Source organism: Garra rufa, chromosome 20, assembly GCF_049309525.1.
Source record: "Garra rufa chromosome 20, GarRuf1.0, whole genome shotgun sequence".
NCBI classification, from domain to species: domain Eukaryota; kingdom Metazoa; phylum Chordata; class Actinopteri; order Cypriniformes; family Cyprinidae; genus Garra; species Garra rufa.
In genome coordinates, this window is record NC_133380.1 from 5271889 (window position 1) to 5291888 (window position 20000).

Here is a 20000-nt window from a genome sequence, read left to right on the forward strand (position 1 = left end):
TTTAATTTTTTAATTTATTTTTTTTTAGAAATTTTGTGTTTTCTGTTTAATTTTTTCTGGGTTCTATTTTAATGTTTTAATACATTTTATTAATCAAAAAGTATGTAATTAATTTAATTTATACAATTTAATAGTTTAATAAATTATTACATTTGTAATAATAATAAGTGCCCTATGAACTTTTTTTGTTATAAATTATTATTATTTTTTATTATTCTATTTTTTTCCCCCTAGAAATTTTGTGTTTTTCGTTTAATTTTTTCTGGGTTCTATTTTAATGTTTTAATTCAATTTTAATGATCAAAAGTGATGTAGAAAATTAAAATTATACAAAAAACTATTAAACATGTTTTATTTATTATAAACGTACGTATATATTTATTTATTCATTCTTTAGAAGGTTTTCTTTTTAAATTTTTCTGGATTCTATTTTAATGTTTAATTAAATGTTAATAATCAGAAAGGATTATTAGTATTAGTATTATTATTTCAGAAATTCCGTGTTTCCATTTTAATGGATTAGTTAAATTTTAATACCCAGAAAGGATGTCTTATCAATTGAATTCATTAAACTTGATATTTAATAATAATTAATAATAATCGACAACTATACTGTCCTGTGAAGTGTGCTTCATTTTTTACAAACATTTTCTTTATTAATTTTTCCAGGTTCAGTGCATATTTTTTAATACCGATTTATATCAAAATCTGTGTTCATGAACAGAAGGCATTAAAATTACTTAATCTTTTACATTTTAATTACGTTTTTAAACAATTTCTTTCATTTTTTGGGGAAACAAAGTCCAGCACAACCGAGGTCTGTTGTTCAAATGAAAGAAAATTAATTAAATAATTTTTATATTCCTTTAAAAATAATGTATTAATAAGCTGTAGTAGTATTACTTTGAAATGTACATTCTATTGTACAGGTTAAGTATGTTAAACCATACTTTTATTTTGGCTGTAGTGAAGACCTTTGAGTTTCTGTTGCTGAATTCAGAAGCACACACTTGCAACCTACTCTTACTTTTATGGCAGAAATTGTAACTTTTGTTTTTCTTGCATGAAAGACATTGTGTTGTGGCACTCATATGTGATTGCTAAGATGTTCTGGAAGGTTTCTAGAGCATTAATAGATGCTTACAAGTGTTGTTAGATGGTTGCTTACTGATATGACTTGTGTTGCATTTCATCATCATCCAAATGAAAATCAGTAAAAACGAGCCACGTGATTTGAGGTTTCTCCGAAGTCTGTGTTACATGCCATGTAAGTTTAACACTCAGGATTAAAGGGTTTAGCAAACAGCATGATCGATTATAATTGTGCAGCCTGCCTTAACAAGCACAATAATTATTTGCATAAGACCTATTAAAAAAGTCATGACCACATGAGCAGGTCGAGGCAGAAAGCACAAACCTCAAGAATCCCTGGCTGCGACAAACACGTTCCTTGAAATGCATCCAGATAATAATTGCAAGTTATTAAAAAGGGAAATTCAGTTGCAAAACCAAAGAACACTTACATAATTCTGCAGAATACAAAACAGTTCATTCAAGTTTTCAGTAAATTGCAATGGCAAAAATTCAGACAAGAGACAATACAGTAGATTATTTTTCACTCGGACTAACTACGGCTGAAACGAAAATTGTCTACAAATGTTTTTGTTGTTGTTTAATCTCATATGACGTAATGTATGAGCCTGTAATAACACAGTATGAGCTGTGTGTGAAAGCTATCGTTAGTCTAATCGTTTATCAGAATAAATGCTTGTTGCAGCCCTAAACCTAACCCACTCGTTACAGGACTTGATTAACATCTGATTAACTTATTGCTCAAACATTTGAACAGAAACTATAACTCAGTTCACTCAATGCATTTCACTTCTCTGTCTGCATACTTAAAAGAAACAAAAGGTTGAGGCGAGACTGTATTCTTCCAGCAAATCCCTGCTGAAAAAAATTAATCCTAACTAATCTAGTTGGTTTCACAGCCTTAAGTGCTGAAAACCAGCCTAAAACTAGCAAACAGACCAGATTAGGACCAGTAAACGTAAGAGACTCTCATTCTGGAGAGAATACTGGACAAAATATCAATATTTTTTATAGTTTTGAAAATACTGTTGGTGTGTGTATAAAGACAGCTCTCTGTCTTTATACACATATTTTTTGTACAAACTAGATATTTTGTGTGTGTGTTTGTGTATAAATATATAGAGCATACTGGACAAAATATCATATACAAATATTGTATGTATGTATGTATATGTATGTTTATATAGTGTATATATATATTGTGTGTGTATGTGTGTGTATAGAGACAGCAAACTGGACAAAATATCAATGTTTTCCAAATTTTTTGTATATACTGTATATATTTGTGTGTGTGTTTATAGAGAGCATATTGTACAAAATATCAATATTTTGTATATTTTTGTGAATACTGCATTATATATATATATGTGTGTGCAGAAAGCAAACTAGACAAAATAATGTATATTTTGTATATTTTTATATATACTGTGTGTGTGTGTGTGTGTGTGTGTGTGTGTGTGTGTGTGTGTGTGTGTGTGTGTGTATAGAGACAGCAAACTATACAAAATATTAATATTTTTTATATATTTTTGTGAATACTGCATATGTGTGTAAAATAATTTTATTTTGTATATTTTTATATATACTGTGTGTGTGTGTGTGTGTGTGTATGTATGTGTGTATAGAGACAGCAAACTATACAAAATATTAATATTTTTTATATATTTTTGTGAATACTGCATATGTGTGTAAAATAATTTTATTTTGTATATTTTTATATATACTGTGTGTGTGTGTGTGTGTGTGTGTGTGTGTGTGTGTGTGTGTGTGTGTGTGTGTGTGTGTGTATAGAGACAGCAAACTATACAAAATATTAATATTTTTTATATATTTTTGTGAATACTGCATATATATGTGTGTGTGTGTGTAAAATAATTAAAATAATTTTATTTTGTATATTTTTGCAAATATTGTATATTTGTGTGTGTGTGTGTGTTTATAGAGACCATATTGTACAAAATATCAATATTTTGTATATTTTTGTATATACTATGTGTGTGTATAGAGACAGCAAACTATACAAAATATCAATATTTTCTATATTCTGTGAATACTGTATGTGTGTGTGTGTGTGTGTGTGTGTGTGTGTGTGTGTGTATGGAGACAGCAAACTGGACAAAAAAAAAATTATATTCTCAAACTAGTTCAGCAAACTAGACAAAATACAAATATTTTCTATATTTTTGTATATACACTGTATATATATTTGCATGTGTGTGTTTATAGAGAGAGCATATTGGACAAAATATCAATATTTTATATATTTTTGTAAAGTATTCTATATATTTTGTGTGTGTATAGAGAGCATATTGGACAAAATATTAATATTTTGTGTGTATGTATACACACACACACACACACACACACACACACACACACACACACACACAAATATACAAAAACAGTATATATTTGCAAATACTGTACATTTGTGTGTGTGTGTGTGTGTGTATGCATGCATAAAGACTGAATGAATATGAATCAGCTGATTTCTATTAGGCCTCTCTCCCTTCTGCAGGAACAGATCAGACGTCATGAATACAGCTCTGCAAATAGAGTGAGAGAAAATAACCCACACCTCAAACTGATCTGTGAGCGTCTCAGTAACGCCTGACCAGGGCCATGCAGAGGACAGACCCTTGACAACTGCTTAGGAAATGTGGGTAAGATTTAAAGACAGTTACTGTTACAACTACATCATCTCCAATATCCATTCACAAATACTGCTGATAATCTGTCTGCTTCTTAAATTGTAATAATATATCACATTTTTTCATATCTCTGTGAGTTTCTTTCTTCTATTAAACACAAAAGAAGATATTTTGAAGATTGTAGGTAATCAAACAGTAGGAAAAAATACCATGGAAGTCAATGGTTACCAGCAACTGTTCAACAGAAGAAAGAAACTCATGGAGTTTGGCAAAACATGAGATTGAGTAAATGATGACAGAACGTTCATTTATGGCTGAAGTCTTTTGTAACTGTGCATAACAGCTTTTAAGAAAGTTTGATTCTTCTTAACAACAACTAAGATGAAATAACTGTTACTGAGGATATCTCGTGGCTTATGGTTTTATTGACACGGATTAACCCAGGGTTAACTGCAGTGTGAAAGGCTTCGAGACAGAACTGGGTGCTTTTTTATTCACTAGAAGACGCCCAACACGAGCTCAGTACAAAAACTAGGGTGTGATGCAGGGAAAAAAATGTGACAATAAGCACAAACGCCTCACGTGTGGATTTAGAGATGAAAACTAGGTATGCAGACATGTGTGAAACAGGTGTGGACATTTAATACAACAACTGACACAGTCATAAAGCATCCGAGCAGCTGGGAAGTGACGTTATCCAAGGTCACAGGTTTGCTTTGGATGCAAGGGGAAATTGCAACATGCAAAATCATAGTTAGGAAATAATTACAAATACACTTTTAAAGGAAAGGAAAAAATGCTGCTGTATTGCATATTGCTTTTTGCATGAACTTGTTTGTCAAAACGATTTTTTGTTACTAATTTTGCATTTTGTCAGGCCTATTGGTTGTAATACTTAATATATATTTCATTTTTTATACATCGTAACATTAATATACATTTTAATATTTATTAAAAAAAAATAATTTAAAATGTAAAAAAGTTTGGGATCAGTAAAATTTTTAATGCTTTTTAAAGGAGACTTTTCTGCTCATCAAGGCTGCATTTATTTGATTAAAAATACAAAAAATAAATAAAAAATTAAATATTGTGAAATGTTAATGCAATTTAAAATAGTGGTTTTCTATTTTAATATACTTTAAAATATAATTTATTCCTTGGATTCCAAGCTGAATTTTCAGCATCATTATCAATTTTTTTTTTAAATTAAGATTTATACATAAACTGAAAGCTGCATAAATAAGTTGCATTGATTTATGGTTTGTTAGGATCAGACAATCTTTGATTGAGATACAACTATTTGAAAATCAGGAATCTGAGGGTGCAAAAAGATTAAAATATTGAGAAAATCGCCTTTAAAGTTGTCAAATGAAGTTCATAGCAATGCATATTACTAATCAAAAATTAAGTTTTGATATATTTATGGTAGGAAATGTACAAAATATCTTCATGGAACATGATCTTTACTTAATATCCTAATGATTTTTGGCATAAAAGAAAAATCGATCATTTTGACCCATACAATGTATTTTTAGATATCGCTACAAATTTACCCATGCTACTTAAGACTCACTTAAGGTTTTTTTTGGTCCAGGGTCACATATGCTGATTTATTATCAGTGTTGGAAACAGTTGTGCTGCTTAATATTTTTCTGGAACCTGTAATACTTTTTTCAGGATTCTTTAATCAATAAAAGGTTAAAAAGAACAGCATTTATTCAAAATAGGAAACTTTTGTAACAATAAACACCTCGTTCAAAGTTTAGGATCAGAAAATGTCTTCTTTTTTCTCTCTTTGAAAGAAATGAATACTTTTATTCAGCAAGGATGTTAAATTGATTAAAATGTGATATTATAGACTTATATACTATATATAATATATAGCGGCTAAAAAGTTTGGGATCAGTAAGTAAGATTTTCAGTAAGATTTTTAATGCTTTTTAAATGAGACTTTTCTGCTCATCAAGTCTGCTTTTATTTGATTAAAAATACAAAAAAAATGCAATATTGTGAAATGTTAATGCAATGTAAAATAGAGGTTTTCTATTTTAATATACTTTAAAATGTAATTTATTCCTGTGATGCAAAGCTGAATTTTTAGCATCATTACTCCAGTCTTCAGTGTCACATGATCCTTCAGAAATCAAATATACTGATTTATTATCAACACTTTTATTCAGCAAGGATGTGTTAAATTGATAAAAAGTGATAGTAAATTATTTTGAATAAATGCTGTTCTTTTTAACTTTTTATTCATCAAAGAATCCTTTCTCACGGGTTTAAAAAATAAATAGTTTCCAACATTGGTGATAAAAGTAAATAATTAGTATATTAGAATGATTTCTGAAGGATCATGCATCATCAAGGACAGATGAAAATGCAGCTTTGCATCACAGAAATAAATTATATTTTAAAGTATATTCAAATAAATATCTGTTATTTTGAATTGCAATAATATTTCATATTACTTTTTTCCCCTGTATTTTTGATCAAACAAATGGAACTTTGATAAGCATAAGAGCCTTTTTTTTTTTAAACATTAAACATCTAACTGATCCCAAACTTTTGAGTGATAGTGTATATATATATTGTCATATTCAGCTTCTGATCAGCTTCCAGATGTGAAGGTGTTGCTCTAGAGTTTGCACAGGATGACAGACCGTCACGACTAATCCGACGTCCCTTCGGGCCCCCGGGAGCCTCACCGCACCCAGCGTGTTCAGCAATGTGCCGGGATCTCCCGCTAAACAAACTCATTATCTCATACGGCTGCAGGACCAGCAACTCCCTCTCTGACACGTTTCCCATCCATAAAGCACCTTAACGGCTCCAACATGCGCGAGGTGTGGCAGCAAAATACTTTGCATGTCAAGTCCTATCAGACTTTCTCGAGAAAGAACATTTAATTGAACTAATCGCTTGTTACTGCGGCCAAGAACATGCAAGTCGGTCCTGTGCGATAACTTGCATTGCCAACGCTCGGGGTGCTATTATTCATCGTTAAAACCACTCCTCATCATAGGTGGAAAAACATTTAGAGAGTTTTGGTTCCAAAAAATCACAAGGCTTGTTAGGACTCATTGTGATATAACATAGGTGTGATAAAAGCTTTGTTTCGTTAACACCCATAATACAATGTGATGTTATCCTTTCGTTGACCCGCAGTTTCACCATTGTGCCAAAAACGGTCATCGGTGCAACCGTGCAAGAGTAACGGGGCTAATAACGAATTCTCTTTATAGGGTTGTAAAGGGTCGATAATGCATTAAAGCTCACAGATAGATCTTTAAATCACACTGAATCCAGCAAAAGGCTTTGAAGTAAAGTGCCAGGATGCTGGACTTTGCCCTGTTTGTCTAGTGCAAATGTTTGAACAGTAGTGATTTGTTTTAGCAAAATGCTAAGGAAGACCATCATTTATTGCATATGTGGTTATGGCTTATGCATATTAATATAAGTGCTATATAAATTAATTATAGTTGCAGACAACAGGGTTTGCAATTAAGATATATAGATATAATAAAATGGATGCAAACAATCACTGACTGCCATAAAAACGGAAAGATATGCAATTATATATATTTTTTTAAATCTCAATTTTGATCAATTTAATGCATGCTTGCTAAATAATAATTTCTTTAAAAAAACAGTATAACCACAAACCTTTTATCATATTTTAAAAAAAGATTTTATTGCATTTTAAAATTACATTTTGTGTAAAAATGTGTTAAGTAAAAAAATAAATACATATATGAAATGCCAATTTAATGCATCCTTGCTGAATGAAAGTATTAATTTCTTTAAAAAAATAAAAGTCCAAACACAAAACTTTTATCATCTTAAACAGAAAACAGATTTATTTGCATTTTAAAGTTCATTTTTGTGTGACAGTTCAATAAATAAATTAATAAAATATATAATTTTAATGCATCCTTGCTGAATAAACATTTTAATTTCTCTAAAATAAAGTCTAATCACAAATCTTTTATCTTTTAAAAAAAAGATTTTTTGCATTAATTACTAAAATTCAATTTTGTGTTAGAAAAGAGTGCAATAAATAATTTCTAACCACAAACCTTTTATCATCTTAAAAAAATATTTTATTGCATTTTAAGTCAATTTGTGTAAAAATGTGTTCAATAAATAAATAAGTACATATATGAAATGTCAATGTAATGCATCCTTTCTGCATAAACGTATTTATTTCTTAAATACTAATTCTAAGTCTAACCACAAACCTTTTATCTTCTTAAAAAAACATTTTAAATTCAATTTTGTGTAAAAATGGCAGTTCAATAAATAAATAAAATATATCAATTTAATGCATCCTTTCTGCATGAAAGTCTAACCACAAACCTTTCATCATCTTTAAAAAAAATTGTATTACATTTTAAAAGTTGATTTTGTGTCAAAATGACAGTTTAATAAATAAAACAACAACAAACAATTTAATGCATCCTTGCTGAATAAAAGTATTAATTTCTTTTAAAAATCTGAGTTCGACCACAAACCATTTATCAACTTATATATCAAATATATTTCATTGCATTTTATAATTCAATTTCGGGTAAAAATGGAAGTTCAATAAATAAATACGAAAACAAAATGTATCAAGTTAGTGCATCTTTGCTGAATGAACGTATTAATTTATTTAAAAAAATCTCCTTTATTCATCACCTTTAAAAATATTTCATTGAATTTATTTATTTATTGAACTGCAATAAAATTTAATGCATTTAATGCATCCTTGCTGAATAAAAGTATTTTTTCTTATTTACCTCAACATTTTTTAATGTTATTAGATTTTCTACAAAAATATGAAGCAGCACAACTGTTTTCCCCATTAATGATAGTCAGAAATATTTCTGAGCAGCAAATCAGCATATTAGAATGATTTCTGAAGGATCATGTGACATTGAAGACTGGAGTAATGATGCTAAAAATTCAGCTTTGATCACAGGAATAATTTATAATTATACAATAAAACAGTTATTTTCAACTGTAAAAATGTTTCATAATTTTTAATATATTTTAGTCAAATAAATGCAGCCTTGGTGAGCAGAAAAGACATTCAAAAATAATATAAAATCTTACCAATCCCTAACTTTTAACAGGTAGTGCATCGAAATGCTAACACATTTTGGCACTACTAGAAGTTCTGAATTGGCCGGTGACTTAAACTCAAACCCTGGTTATAAATATCAATATTATTATTCCAAAGTACACAAATTTCCATTTCATAACATTTCACACAGCGAGTTACCACACTGATTAAGCCATTTTCAAAGCCATTGCATAATGCGCACACGTGATTGAACTCCATTGTGCCAATATCGTGCAATCATGCATTAGATAAGACTCACTAATTTCCCTGGAAAGCCCATCCCTAGTCCAACCAGACAGAGAATCCACAGGCTTCCCATTAATTTTAGAGAAAACACGTCACAGGTGAGACACGGACGTGTGCGAGCCTGGCAGAGATCAGCGAGAGTGAATCAGAGCAAGGCCCATCCTACAGGTCATCCACACCCCCATTCCAACAGCGTGAGCAGGACACAGCTCTAGATATCTAACCACTGACTTAAAGACTATGGGAATCCGTCTGTTAAACATTAATGCTCCTTAATCTGCCTGACCATCCCTGGAACATGACTACATCTTAGACTGCCACAGATGCTCTCCTCAACACTCACACAGACAGAAATGATAGACGTTAGACGACAGGGGTTGACGATTATTAAGAGCATTTTTATGGTTATCGGTATCGGCCACTTTTGAAACGGATTTGCCAATAATTTTTTAAAAAGCAATTAGGGGGACACTGCAGGCAAAAACACTTTTTTTTCATGCACCTGTCAAGTTTGAAATTTTGGGCCTTTTTCAGACTAGTGGAAAGAAAACATCCAAAAGTGTTTCTTTTATAGCACTTTATCTATTTGTGTCAATAGATTTCAATTACAATGCATATTTTGAAAGGCTGTTTTTTTTTTTTAATTAGTTTTTTCTCCTACACTGAGACAGAAATCTCCACTTCAGCAGCACTTACACACACCAAACTTTACATTTGTATTCCTGTCTATATCCTGAAGGCTTTTACAGAAGGATTTGTTCATATATAATTTGCTTGATTATATGCAACATTTTATTCCTCCGAAAAGTGTGAAAATATATAGTCTGTTCAGAAACAGTGAAAGAAATGAGATATCCAAAATTCCCTCTGTAAAAACGTTTGACTCTAATATGTCCAAAGAAATTAAACAAGAATTTTGAAACTGACCCAAGTTGAATCAGTAAGTAAGGTGATAACTATTAGTATCTGTCAGAGCCCTTGTTATTCTTAATTTTGACATTTTTCATTTTTACACCAGACATATATGTGCCATTCTAAAAAAATTGGTGCAAAATGATGTCCCACACACCAGAAAACACATTTAAAAAGATGTTTACTAAGATCCTTTTATTATATATTGAAACCCACAATAATATCAATAACATCATGGGAATTGGAAGGTGGCTGTCCCGAACTCTAACCCCTAAATTTCAACTTATCAAAATGATATTGACTGATTTTAAATACACTCCATTTATGATCAAGAAAAATATTCATGTGTCCCTCTCTCTCACAAGGTGTGAGTAGATAGGCCCCATTATTTTGAGGTAAATGTGTTCAAATGTATGAAAAATCTGTGTTATTCCATAACATTTAGTTTTTATATGTGCACAACTGTTTAGGGCTGTGAGTTTTGGGTGTTACCCCATAGAATTGTCACTACTGAAACATTTGGTAGCGATTTACTTCTGAAAACTTTGTAATTAAATGTAAGCAAAATCTTAATATGTCATTATAACCCTTCTAATTAACTTATTATTAGTAACAAATCTGGGTAGAGGACAAACATTCCTAAACTTGGATATTATACAGTTTGCGTACATACAAAATTTGTGGATTTTTTTTTTCAAAACGTTTCCCACTGTGATTTTAAACCAATTCTGTAGAATGGCCCATATATCGGTTCAAAATATCGGTTATCGGTCTACTTGATATGTATTAATCAGTATCGGTACCGAATATCGGTACCCATCGGCACTGAAAAACACATAAGATAGAACAAAAGATAAATAGATCTCACTATTTCATCTGTTCACTAAACACTAATATTTGTATTACCAGGCAGAGTGGTTGTGTAGTGGTTTAGAGTCATAGGGTTCCTTAGGAGGAGCTGCATTCTGCTAATGATAGCTTTAATTTTTCAAACACCAGAGGAGGAAGCAAAGTCTCCAAAAACTCAGCCTCAGGGCTCCAGCATCGATCCGCAGCACTGAAGCTAAATTCAGACGCCATTCAATTATTCATGCAGGAGAAAGTGTCCTGGAGGCCTGAGTTTGATGGAGGTCGCCTCTCTAAGATGATCTCAGTGTGATTTGGTGTAATTTGTGAGCTTGGAAGCTGGTCACAGCATCACTGTGCATCACTGGGTACAATTATGAAAAACCCATGTTTTTCAGAGCCGAAACTGATACCAATTATTACAGATTAAGTAGACCAATAACTGATATTTTGATCTGAAATATATGTCTGGTGTAAAAATGAAGATTAATGTCAATATAACAAGGGCACTGACAAAAAATTTCTTTAATTGCTTTTAAACGATTTTATCGGTAAATCAGTTTTGAAAACGACCGATACCGATAACCATAAAATGCTTGATATCGGTGCCCAAGTAGACCGATAATCGATATTTTGATCCGATAAATATGTCTGGTGTAAAAATAAAAGTAATTTTAAAATTAAGAATAGCAAGGGCACTGACAAAAACTTTCTTCAAATGGTTTTAAAATATTTTATTGTCAAATCAGTTTTGAAAACGACCATAAAACCATAAAAATGTTTGATATTGTTCCCAAGTAGACTAATAACCGATATTTTGAACCAAAATATATGTCTGGTGTAAAAATTTAAATAATATTAAAATTAAGAATAACAAGAGCTCTGACAAAACTTTCTTCAAATGCTTTTAAATTATTTTATTGGCAAATCGGTTTTGAAAAGGATGATACCGATAAAAGTGAAAGTGAAAGTCGTGACGTATTGTCAAGTATGGTGACCCATACTCGAAATTGGCCCTCTGCATTTAACCCATTCAAGTGCACACACACAGCAGTGAGAAGTGAACAAACACACGCACACACACTGTGAACACACACTGGAGCAGTGGGCAGCCATTGCTCCAGCGCCCGGGGAGCAACTGGGGGTTCAGTGCCTTGCTCAGTCATGGTATTGAAGGTGGAAAGAGCGCTGTTCATTCACAGTCCCCACCTTCAATAACCTTTGGGTTACCAGCCTAACTCTCTTACCATAAGGCCACGGCTGCTCCCGTGCCCAAGTAGACCAATAACCGATATTTTGAACCGTCTGGTGTAAAATTAAAAATAATATCAAAATTAAGAATAACAAGAGCTCTGACAAAAACTTTCTACAAATGCTTTTAAAGTATTTTATCGGCAAATTGGTTTTGAAAACGACTGATACCGATAAACATAAAACTGCTTGATATCGGTGCCGATAAACCTCCAGGCCGATAATCGGTCGACCCCTAATTTTTATTCTAAAAAACTTGCATTTTTGAAAATGTTTTTGTAATATGTCCTTTATATTTTAGGATACTATGATGAATAGAAAGTTCAAAAAAACAGCATTTATTTGAAATCGAAATATTTTAAAATATTATTTTTTTAATAAAATATCTTTACGGCCACTTTTGATTAATTTAATGTATCCTAGCTGAATAAATGTATTTTTTTTTTTTTTTTTGCATTTTAAAATTCAATTTTGTGTAAAAATGGCAGTTCAAATAAAAAAAATTTAAAATTAAAAAGAGTTAAAAATGTAATCACTTCCAGTTCATTCATCACACTGGAAATTGAAGGCCAAGTCGAACGCATTGAATTGTGGGATACAGTATGTCCGGCAGTGGATCTATACTGCACATTTCAGCAAATGTAGGAAGTCATCCGGGATTTCATGCTTAGAAACTCTGCATACTCTCTACACACAGTAAGACTGCACATACTGTATACTGTAGAGAAACATGTCAGCATGCTTTATATCTCTCTTAAGAGGTTAATGAATGCTTTCCTAAAGACGTCGTGACAGAACGTTGCACCAGACTGCAATTGATCAACATATACACACACATACCAGTGTCCTGACTGCAGTTTGTGACACACACACACACACACACACACAAAACCCATCAATCGTGCTCTCGCTCCAGCAGGCTGTCGGCCGTTCAGACAGAAGCGAGTCGGCTATGGATATGCTAGTTAAAGCCACAAACACTACAGCAGAAATGCAGTCAGTTCAGTTTCTAACAGGCTCAATGATTTCTTCATTGCAGCACTGATGATAAAGAAACATCTGTTTTAGTGTCGGAGCAGCGGAAGAGCAATATCTTTGAAGTGTCTAAAAAAATCAATAATTTTCTCAAACTCAGCAGCCTTGACCAATCGTTGCACATGGATTTTCACGCACCGCTCTGTCAGTGCAAAGACACTAATGTCTTATTTTTCTTAATGGTGCAAGATTATGACCGTTTTATTCAATACATATGAAATGCATTTTTTATGCTTTTCACCTACATTACAGGCAAATGACAGACAAGTAGGACAACATATATATCGTTGTTAGTATTAGTCAAGCATTACTAATACTATTTCTCAGATTTGAACAAACCCTGAACACTAAGTATTCAACTTCAACAGGGTTATTATAGTCAACAAAAAATACTAAAACTAAGACTAAACTAAAACCATTAAAAAAGCTGAAATAAAAGTCTAAAACTTTTTAATATCTCAGCTAGTTGCAAAGGGAAATTATTTGATCAGAATTCTTAGTTTCTATCTCATAATGCCTTTTTGTCTCATAATTATGCGTCTGTCATAAATATTGACATTTTTCCTTACAAGTTTAAGTTCCCTCAGATTTTCTGTTTCGATCTTATAGTTGACTTTTTTTTTCATAGTTATGAGTTTATATCTCACAATTCTTTTATAGTTTATATGTCATAATTTTGACTTTTTCCCTCAGAATTCTAAATTTCTATCATAATTATGACTTTCTCCTCAAAATTCTAAATTTCTATCATAATTGTTACTTTTTCCTCAGAATTCTTCATTTCTATAATAATTTTGAATTTTTTCCTCAGAACTTTACATTTCTATCATAATTATGACTTTTTTCCTCAAAATTCTGAGTTTATATCTCTTAATTTTGACTTTTTTCCCTCAGAATTCTAAATTTCTTTCATAATTATGACTTCTTTCCTCAAAATTCTAGATTTCTATCATAATTGTTACTTTTTTCCTCACAATTCTGACTTTATATCTCGCAATTCTGAGTTTATATTTCATAATTTTGACTTTTTCCCTCAGAATTCTAAATTTCTATCATAATTATTAATTTTTTCCTCGAAATTCTGAGTGTATGTCTCACAATTCTGAGTTTATATCTCAGAATTTTGACTTTTTCCCTCAGAAATCTAAATTTCCATCAGAATTTTGAATTGTTCTCCTCAGAATTCCTAATTTCTATCATAAATATGCCTTTTTTCCTAAAAATTCTGAGTTTATATTTCATATTTTTTACTTTTTCCCTCAGTATTCCTAATTTCTATCATAAATATGCCTTTTGTCCTCAAAATACTGAGCTTATATCTCATAATTTTGACTTTTCCCCTCAGAATTCTAAATTTCTTTCATAATTTAGATTTTTTTTCCTACAGAATTATACATTTTCCCATTATGCTAAAATAACACTGGTATAAGCAGGAATTATACATTAAATTGTACATGTTCTATTACTTCTATAAGTGTACAATCATAATTTACAGTAATATTACATTGCTATCATATTTTTAATAATTACAGAATATCATTATTAACATCAATTAAATAAAATAAATGTTACATTTGACCTTCCTGTGTTTTATTTTATTAATGAATGTATATATTTTACCTTAAATTATAAAACCATTTTTTTTATTAGTATTTTTAGGTATGACTGAAATAGCATTTTCTTGAACATACTCCAATAACCTTTAGAAAAAAAAGGAAGATGCAAAATGCATCAACATTTGCTGAGATATAGTGACATATTTTAGTAAACCATTGAAAACTCAACACAACCTTGAGTCCACACTCTAAATTTAGGCATCAAATGGTTAACATATGGATATTCAGAGCTGGTTTACACGTGTTTGAGCATAATATAGCTAAGCCGATTAATTATTGGTTGAGCCTTCAACATAATGAATTTTTCGTGGCCGGTAGGAGCAAACGGACATGTAGGAACTGCACTTCCCAAACATCTGAGCAAATGATATGCGTGTGATGTAATGCACACCAGTGATTCACATGCAATAAAATCTGTAGTCAGCATAAAGAGCAGCATGGGGGTCGGATATCTCCAGCAGGAAGTGAGCTTACATGCACAATGTGAACGCTGTAACCTATTAACACACATGACTTATATGATCAGCATGTCAGAAAACACACATGCATCGTTATCTGTTGCATCATCATTCACAGTTAGCGTTTAATGCCCCAATAAGCATCTTCTATTTGTTAGCTATTATGCATTGTAATTTTGCACTTAGAACAATTATTTAGAGGTGGTACTAATTTACATGAAATGGAATGATCAAACTAATGTGAGCGTCATTAACTAACATTCCCCTGGGTGTCATACAGATGAAGCCACTGAAGCTATTAGCTATAATGCATGTGCAATCTGAAAGCATTTACCATTTACCATTATTTGACGATTCACATGAGCATCAGGATACTTTTTCATAAGAATTTAGGGTGTAAACCATTACTTATGGGCTTTTTTAGCCCTTTTTAAGTCATTTTTTTAAATCTCTGCTGAATGTAATTGCTCAACTTTCTGTAATTGCACAAATGGAACCAAATTTTATGCATCAAAGGTTAATATTAGTATGAGCAATAGAAAAGCAAAATAGTAATAGAAAAAAGGGTTTTCTATGGAATCCTGTTAAAAATAAAAGGTAATCACACCTTTTTATCTTGCCATTCTGACATTTTCATCGCAGTTTTGAAAAAAGTCACAAATGCATGAAAAAGGTCATAATTATGATAAAAAATTATGAGAAAGGAATCACAATCACAATTGTGAGACAAATAAAACAATTCCAAGATGTCAGAAAGATCTCATAATTATGACTTTTTCCTTGTAATGAGTTTATGTCTCGCAATCCTAAACTGAAATCTCTTTTTTCCTCAGAATTCTTAGTTTAAATCTCATAATTACGACTTTTTCCTTAGAATTCTAAATTTCTATCATAATTATGACGGTTTTTTTTTAGTTTATATCCCACAATTCTAAGTTTTTGTCTCATAATTTTGACTTTTTTCCTCAGAGGTCTTAGTTTCTATCACATAATTATGGTTTATTTCTCAAAATTCTACATTTGAAACATAATTATAACTTTTTCTTCTCCAAATTCTACATTTCTGTCATAATTTCGACTTTTTTCTCTCAGAATTCTCTTTTTCTTTCTCAGAATTATGAGTTTATATCTCACAATTTTCTAATAATTATGACTTTTTTAATCACTTTTTACCTTAGAATTCATAGTTTCTGTCTCATAATTATTATTTTTAGAGTTTATATATGAAAATTTCATATATCTCATATTTTTGACTTTTTTCCTTAGAATTTCTAGTTTCTTTTTATAATTATGACTACTTTTTTCTCAGAATTCTTACATTTCTATCATAATTGTGACTTTTTGCTCAATATTCTAAATTTATATTGCACAATTCTGAGTTTCTATCTCATAATTATAACTTTTTTCAGAATTCTATCAAATCTATCAAATTTTTTAATTTTTTCCTCAGAATTCCAAATCTCGATCATAATTATGAATTTATATCACATTATATCTAAGTTTGTCTCATAATTTTGACTTTCTCAGAATTCATAGTTTCTATCTCATTATTATGACTTTTTCCACAATTCTGAGTTTCTATCTCATAATTTTGACTTCTTCCTCTCAGAATTCATGGTTTCTATCTCATAATTGTCTTTGTCTTCAGAATTCAAAATTACGACTTTTTTCGCACAATTCCGAGTTTATATCTCATAATTGACTTTTTCTACGAATTTTGAGTTTATATCTTGCAATTCTGAGATTATATAATTCAGATTCTCTCAGAACTGTGAGGAAAAGTGTCCAAATTGTGAGAAACTTTGGTGGAAACGGACTTCTATAGTTTCCACTAGCCTATAGTAGACTAAACTCTACATATAGACTCTTATTTGATTTATGGTTGGTAAACGTCCTGTAGTCCATACAAAAGAAAATTCTAACAAAAGAAAACAAAGATATTGTCCTATTTCATATCCAAACTTGTCCGTGACCCATTTATAGCTTCTGCGTGATGTCATGGTGTCATAACCGATGGCAATCTCAGACAAAGACAAGCCCACAACACATACAGCTTCTGAATCAGCCACGAGATGACCAGGATGTGATACATGCACGCTGGCTTCCTCCATCCCTGCCTTCATTTTGTGCTCATTGTTGTGGCTTTTCTGAAGGGTAAGGCAGCAGTATTTAGTAGTGAGTCAGCACATGCCTGGGCAAAAGGGCAGCTGGATCACAAACACACACACATTCACGCGGCTCCTCTTAACGCCTCCGTGTTTGAAGTCATTCAGTAGCCATGCATTAATAAAACCCATTCAATTTCTAAAAGAAATCTCATTCACAATGTCTAATCCATAAGGCTGGAAATTTGTCATCATATCTGTGTCACGTTTTTCTACAAAGTTATTTAAACAAAATAGGACATATATATTTTATACTGTCATGCATCCAGAGGTTTTACTTTTACTGGTCTATGTTTTTCAATTATGATTTTCCTTACTGTAATACAGTATTTTTTACTGTACTATTATCCTAAACGATGCTGTTGCACAAATATGTTTTTATTTAAATCAGAATAAAATAAAATAAAAATAAAATTTATGAAATAAGTGAGCACTGTTTCGGGACAATTAAGCACATTTTACCATCAAATTTTCATTACTGTAATGCAAAAAAAAAAAAATTACTGTCATGCATCCAGAAGTTTTACTGGTCCATGTTTTTCAATTATGATTTGCCTTACTGTAATACAGTATTTGTTTTACTGTACTGTTATATTTTAAATGGTACTGTTGCACAATTTTTTTTTATTTAAATCATTAAAAAAAATAAAACCTGTGCACTGTTTTAGGACAGTTTAAGCACATTTTACCATAAATTATTCATTACCGTAATGCAAAAAATTAAAATACTGTCATGCATCCAGAAGTTTTACTTTTACTGGTCCATGTTTTTCAATTATAATTTTCTTTACTGTAATACAGTATTTTTACTGTACTATTATCCTAAACAATGCTGTTGCACAAATATGTTTTTATTTAAATCAGAATAAAATAAAATAAAAATACTAAATAAATTAGCAGTGTTTCAGGACAATTAAGCACATTTTACCATCGAATTTGTGTTACTTAATGCAAAATAAAAAATAAAAAATTGCCGTAATGCATCTAGAAGTTTTACTTTTACTAGTCCATGCATTTCAATTATGACACTCATTACTGTAATACAGTATTTTACTGTATTTTCTTAAAACAATATTGCACAAATAGTTGATTTAAATCAGCATAAATTAAAAGAAGTGCCACCAAAAAATGATGTATAATACTTTCACTCATAAATCACTTATTTTACATTACAGTATTGAGATTTGTGGATTAAAATATGCAATATTATCATAAAAAAATTCTCACAATGAATATATCTAAATATATGCATACTTGTCCTAAAATAGACTATTTTGTTCATGCAAAACAGTCTCTGAATTTCTGTATCAAGTATGAAGTGAATTAAATGATTAACTTAATCATTGTGCAACAGTGATAAAAAGCTTTTCATATCATATTTCTAAAGACAGCTGCAATAAAAGCAACGCAAGAAAAAATAGGTATATTTAGAGGTGACTGGAACAAAAGCTGAACCTCACCAGAGCTCTTGATCTGTCTTGACTGTGCAAATGATGCCTAATTGTGATATTTCCTATGCATAAAATAAATCACACACAGAAATGGTCATTCTGGCCTGTATGGACTCAGTCCAGCTGTCCCGCATGCAAAACTGGGCCCTTCAATATCTGCTGTTCGCCTGCCAAGATATTCTGCTGCAATGAATCAGTCCAGGACAGAAATGTTGACCAGCAGCAGGCAGATTTTCAGGCCTGCAGAATTGCATGAAGAACAATGATAAACCAAGAGAAGTACTTACTTTCTCTTGTACTCATCCCGTTCCCGTTTGACTTTGGCCAGGACGTTATACAAGGCTCTCAGCTCTGGGGTGATGGTGTCGATTTGGACCCCAACCCCGTCCGGATGGGTCCAGGTGACCCCAGGTCCCTGGACAGTTCTCACGCGCTCTCCGCGTTTCAAAATATGCGTAAAACTCCAGATGGTGCCTGGAAGTCTGGATTCATGAGAGTCCGTCTGGACACCGACTTCACGCGAGAAGGTGAAGCCCTGGTGCCTCGGCTTAGTGGAGGCTTGCTTCAGCTGGCTCTCCAGAAGTTTGTTCCTTCTCTCCAGTTCATGCACTTTGGCGAGGAAGCAGCGGAACCTCAGGTTGAGGGTCTTGAGGACATGGATGTTGGATCCCAGGTCGTTGCGCAGCGCTCTGGGAACCGTCTCCGACGGGGTGGCGCTCACTGAGCCGCCCAAAAAACCTTCTCCAAATAACAACGAGCTCATGTTTGCGTACAAAAATAGATATCGGTGAACTTCAATGACTTCAGTTTGGTTCTGGTGTGTCCATGCAATCTTATTCTCATGCGTAAAAAAGCCCCTTAAGTACCATCGACTGATTAAAAACGAGCAATGCAATCATTATCTGTCTATCCTTCCAGGACGCATCATGTTCTCCATGGAAACCTGCAGGAATAATGGAGCGCGCAGTGTGTATGTCAGCTTATTACTGAAAGTCCCGGACATCTGAAGATCCGCAGCTCATTTTGGTAATCGTGAACTTTAAACTCTCCGATCGCACTGATATTATTCTCATAGACTCTTCTTCCGTTGGACTCGCGCGACTGTTTTATATCGGACGCTACCGCTACCGGCGCGACGGGATCGAGTTTCATACTCCTTAAACAGGGAGATCC

General features: G+C 32.0%; 1 protein-coding gene across 1 annotated transcript in view; it reads right to left on the minus strand.

Moving 5' to 3' along the window:
• iffo2b (intermediate filament family orphan 2b) overlaps positions 1-19972 on the minus strand; it is a 48203-nt gene extending 28231 nt beyond the window's left edge. Inside the window, exon 1 of the mRNA XM_073825975.1 lies at positions 19115-19972. Coding sequence (XP_073682076.1) covers positions 19115-19590 — 476 coding nt within the window. The 5' untranslated portion in view covers positions 19591-19972. The remainder of the gene's footprint in view (positions 1-19114) is intronic.
• Positions 19973-20000: the final 28 nt, after the last annotated feature.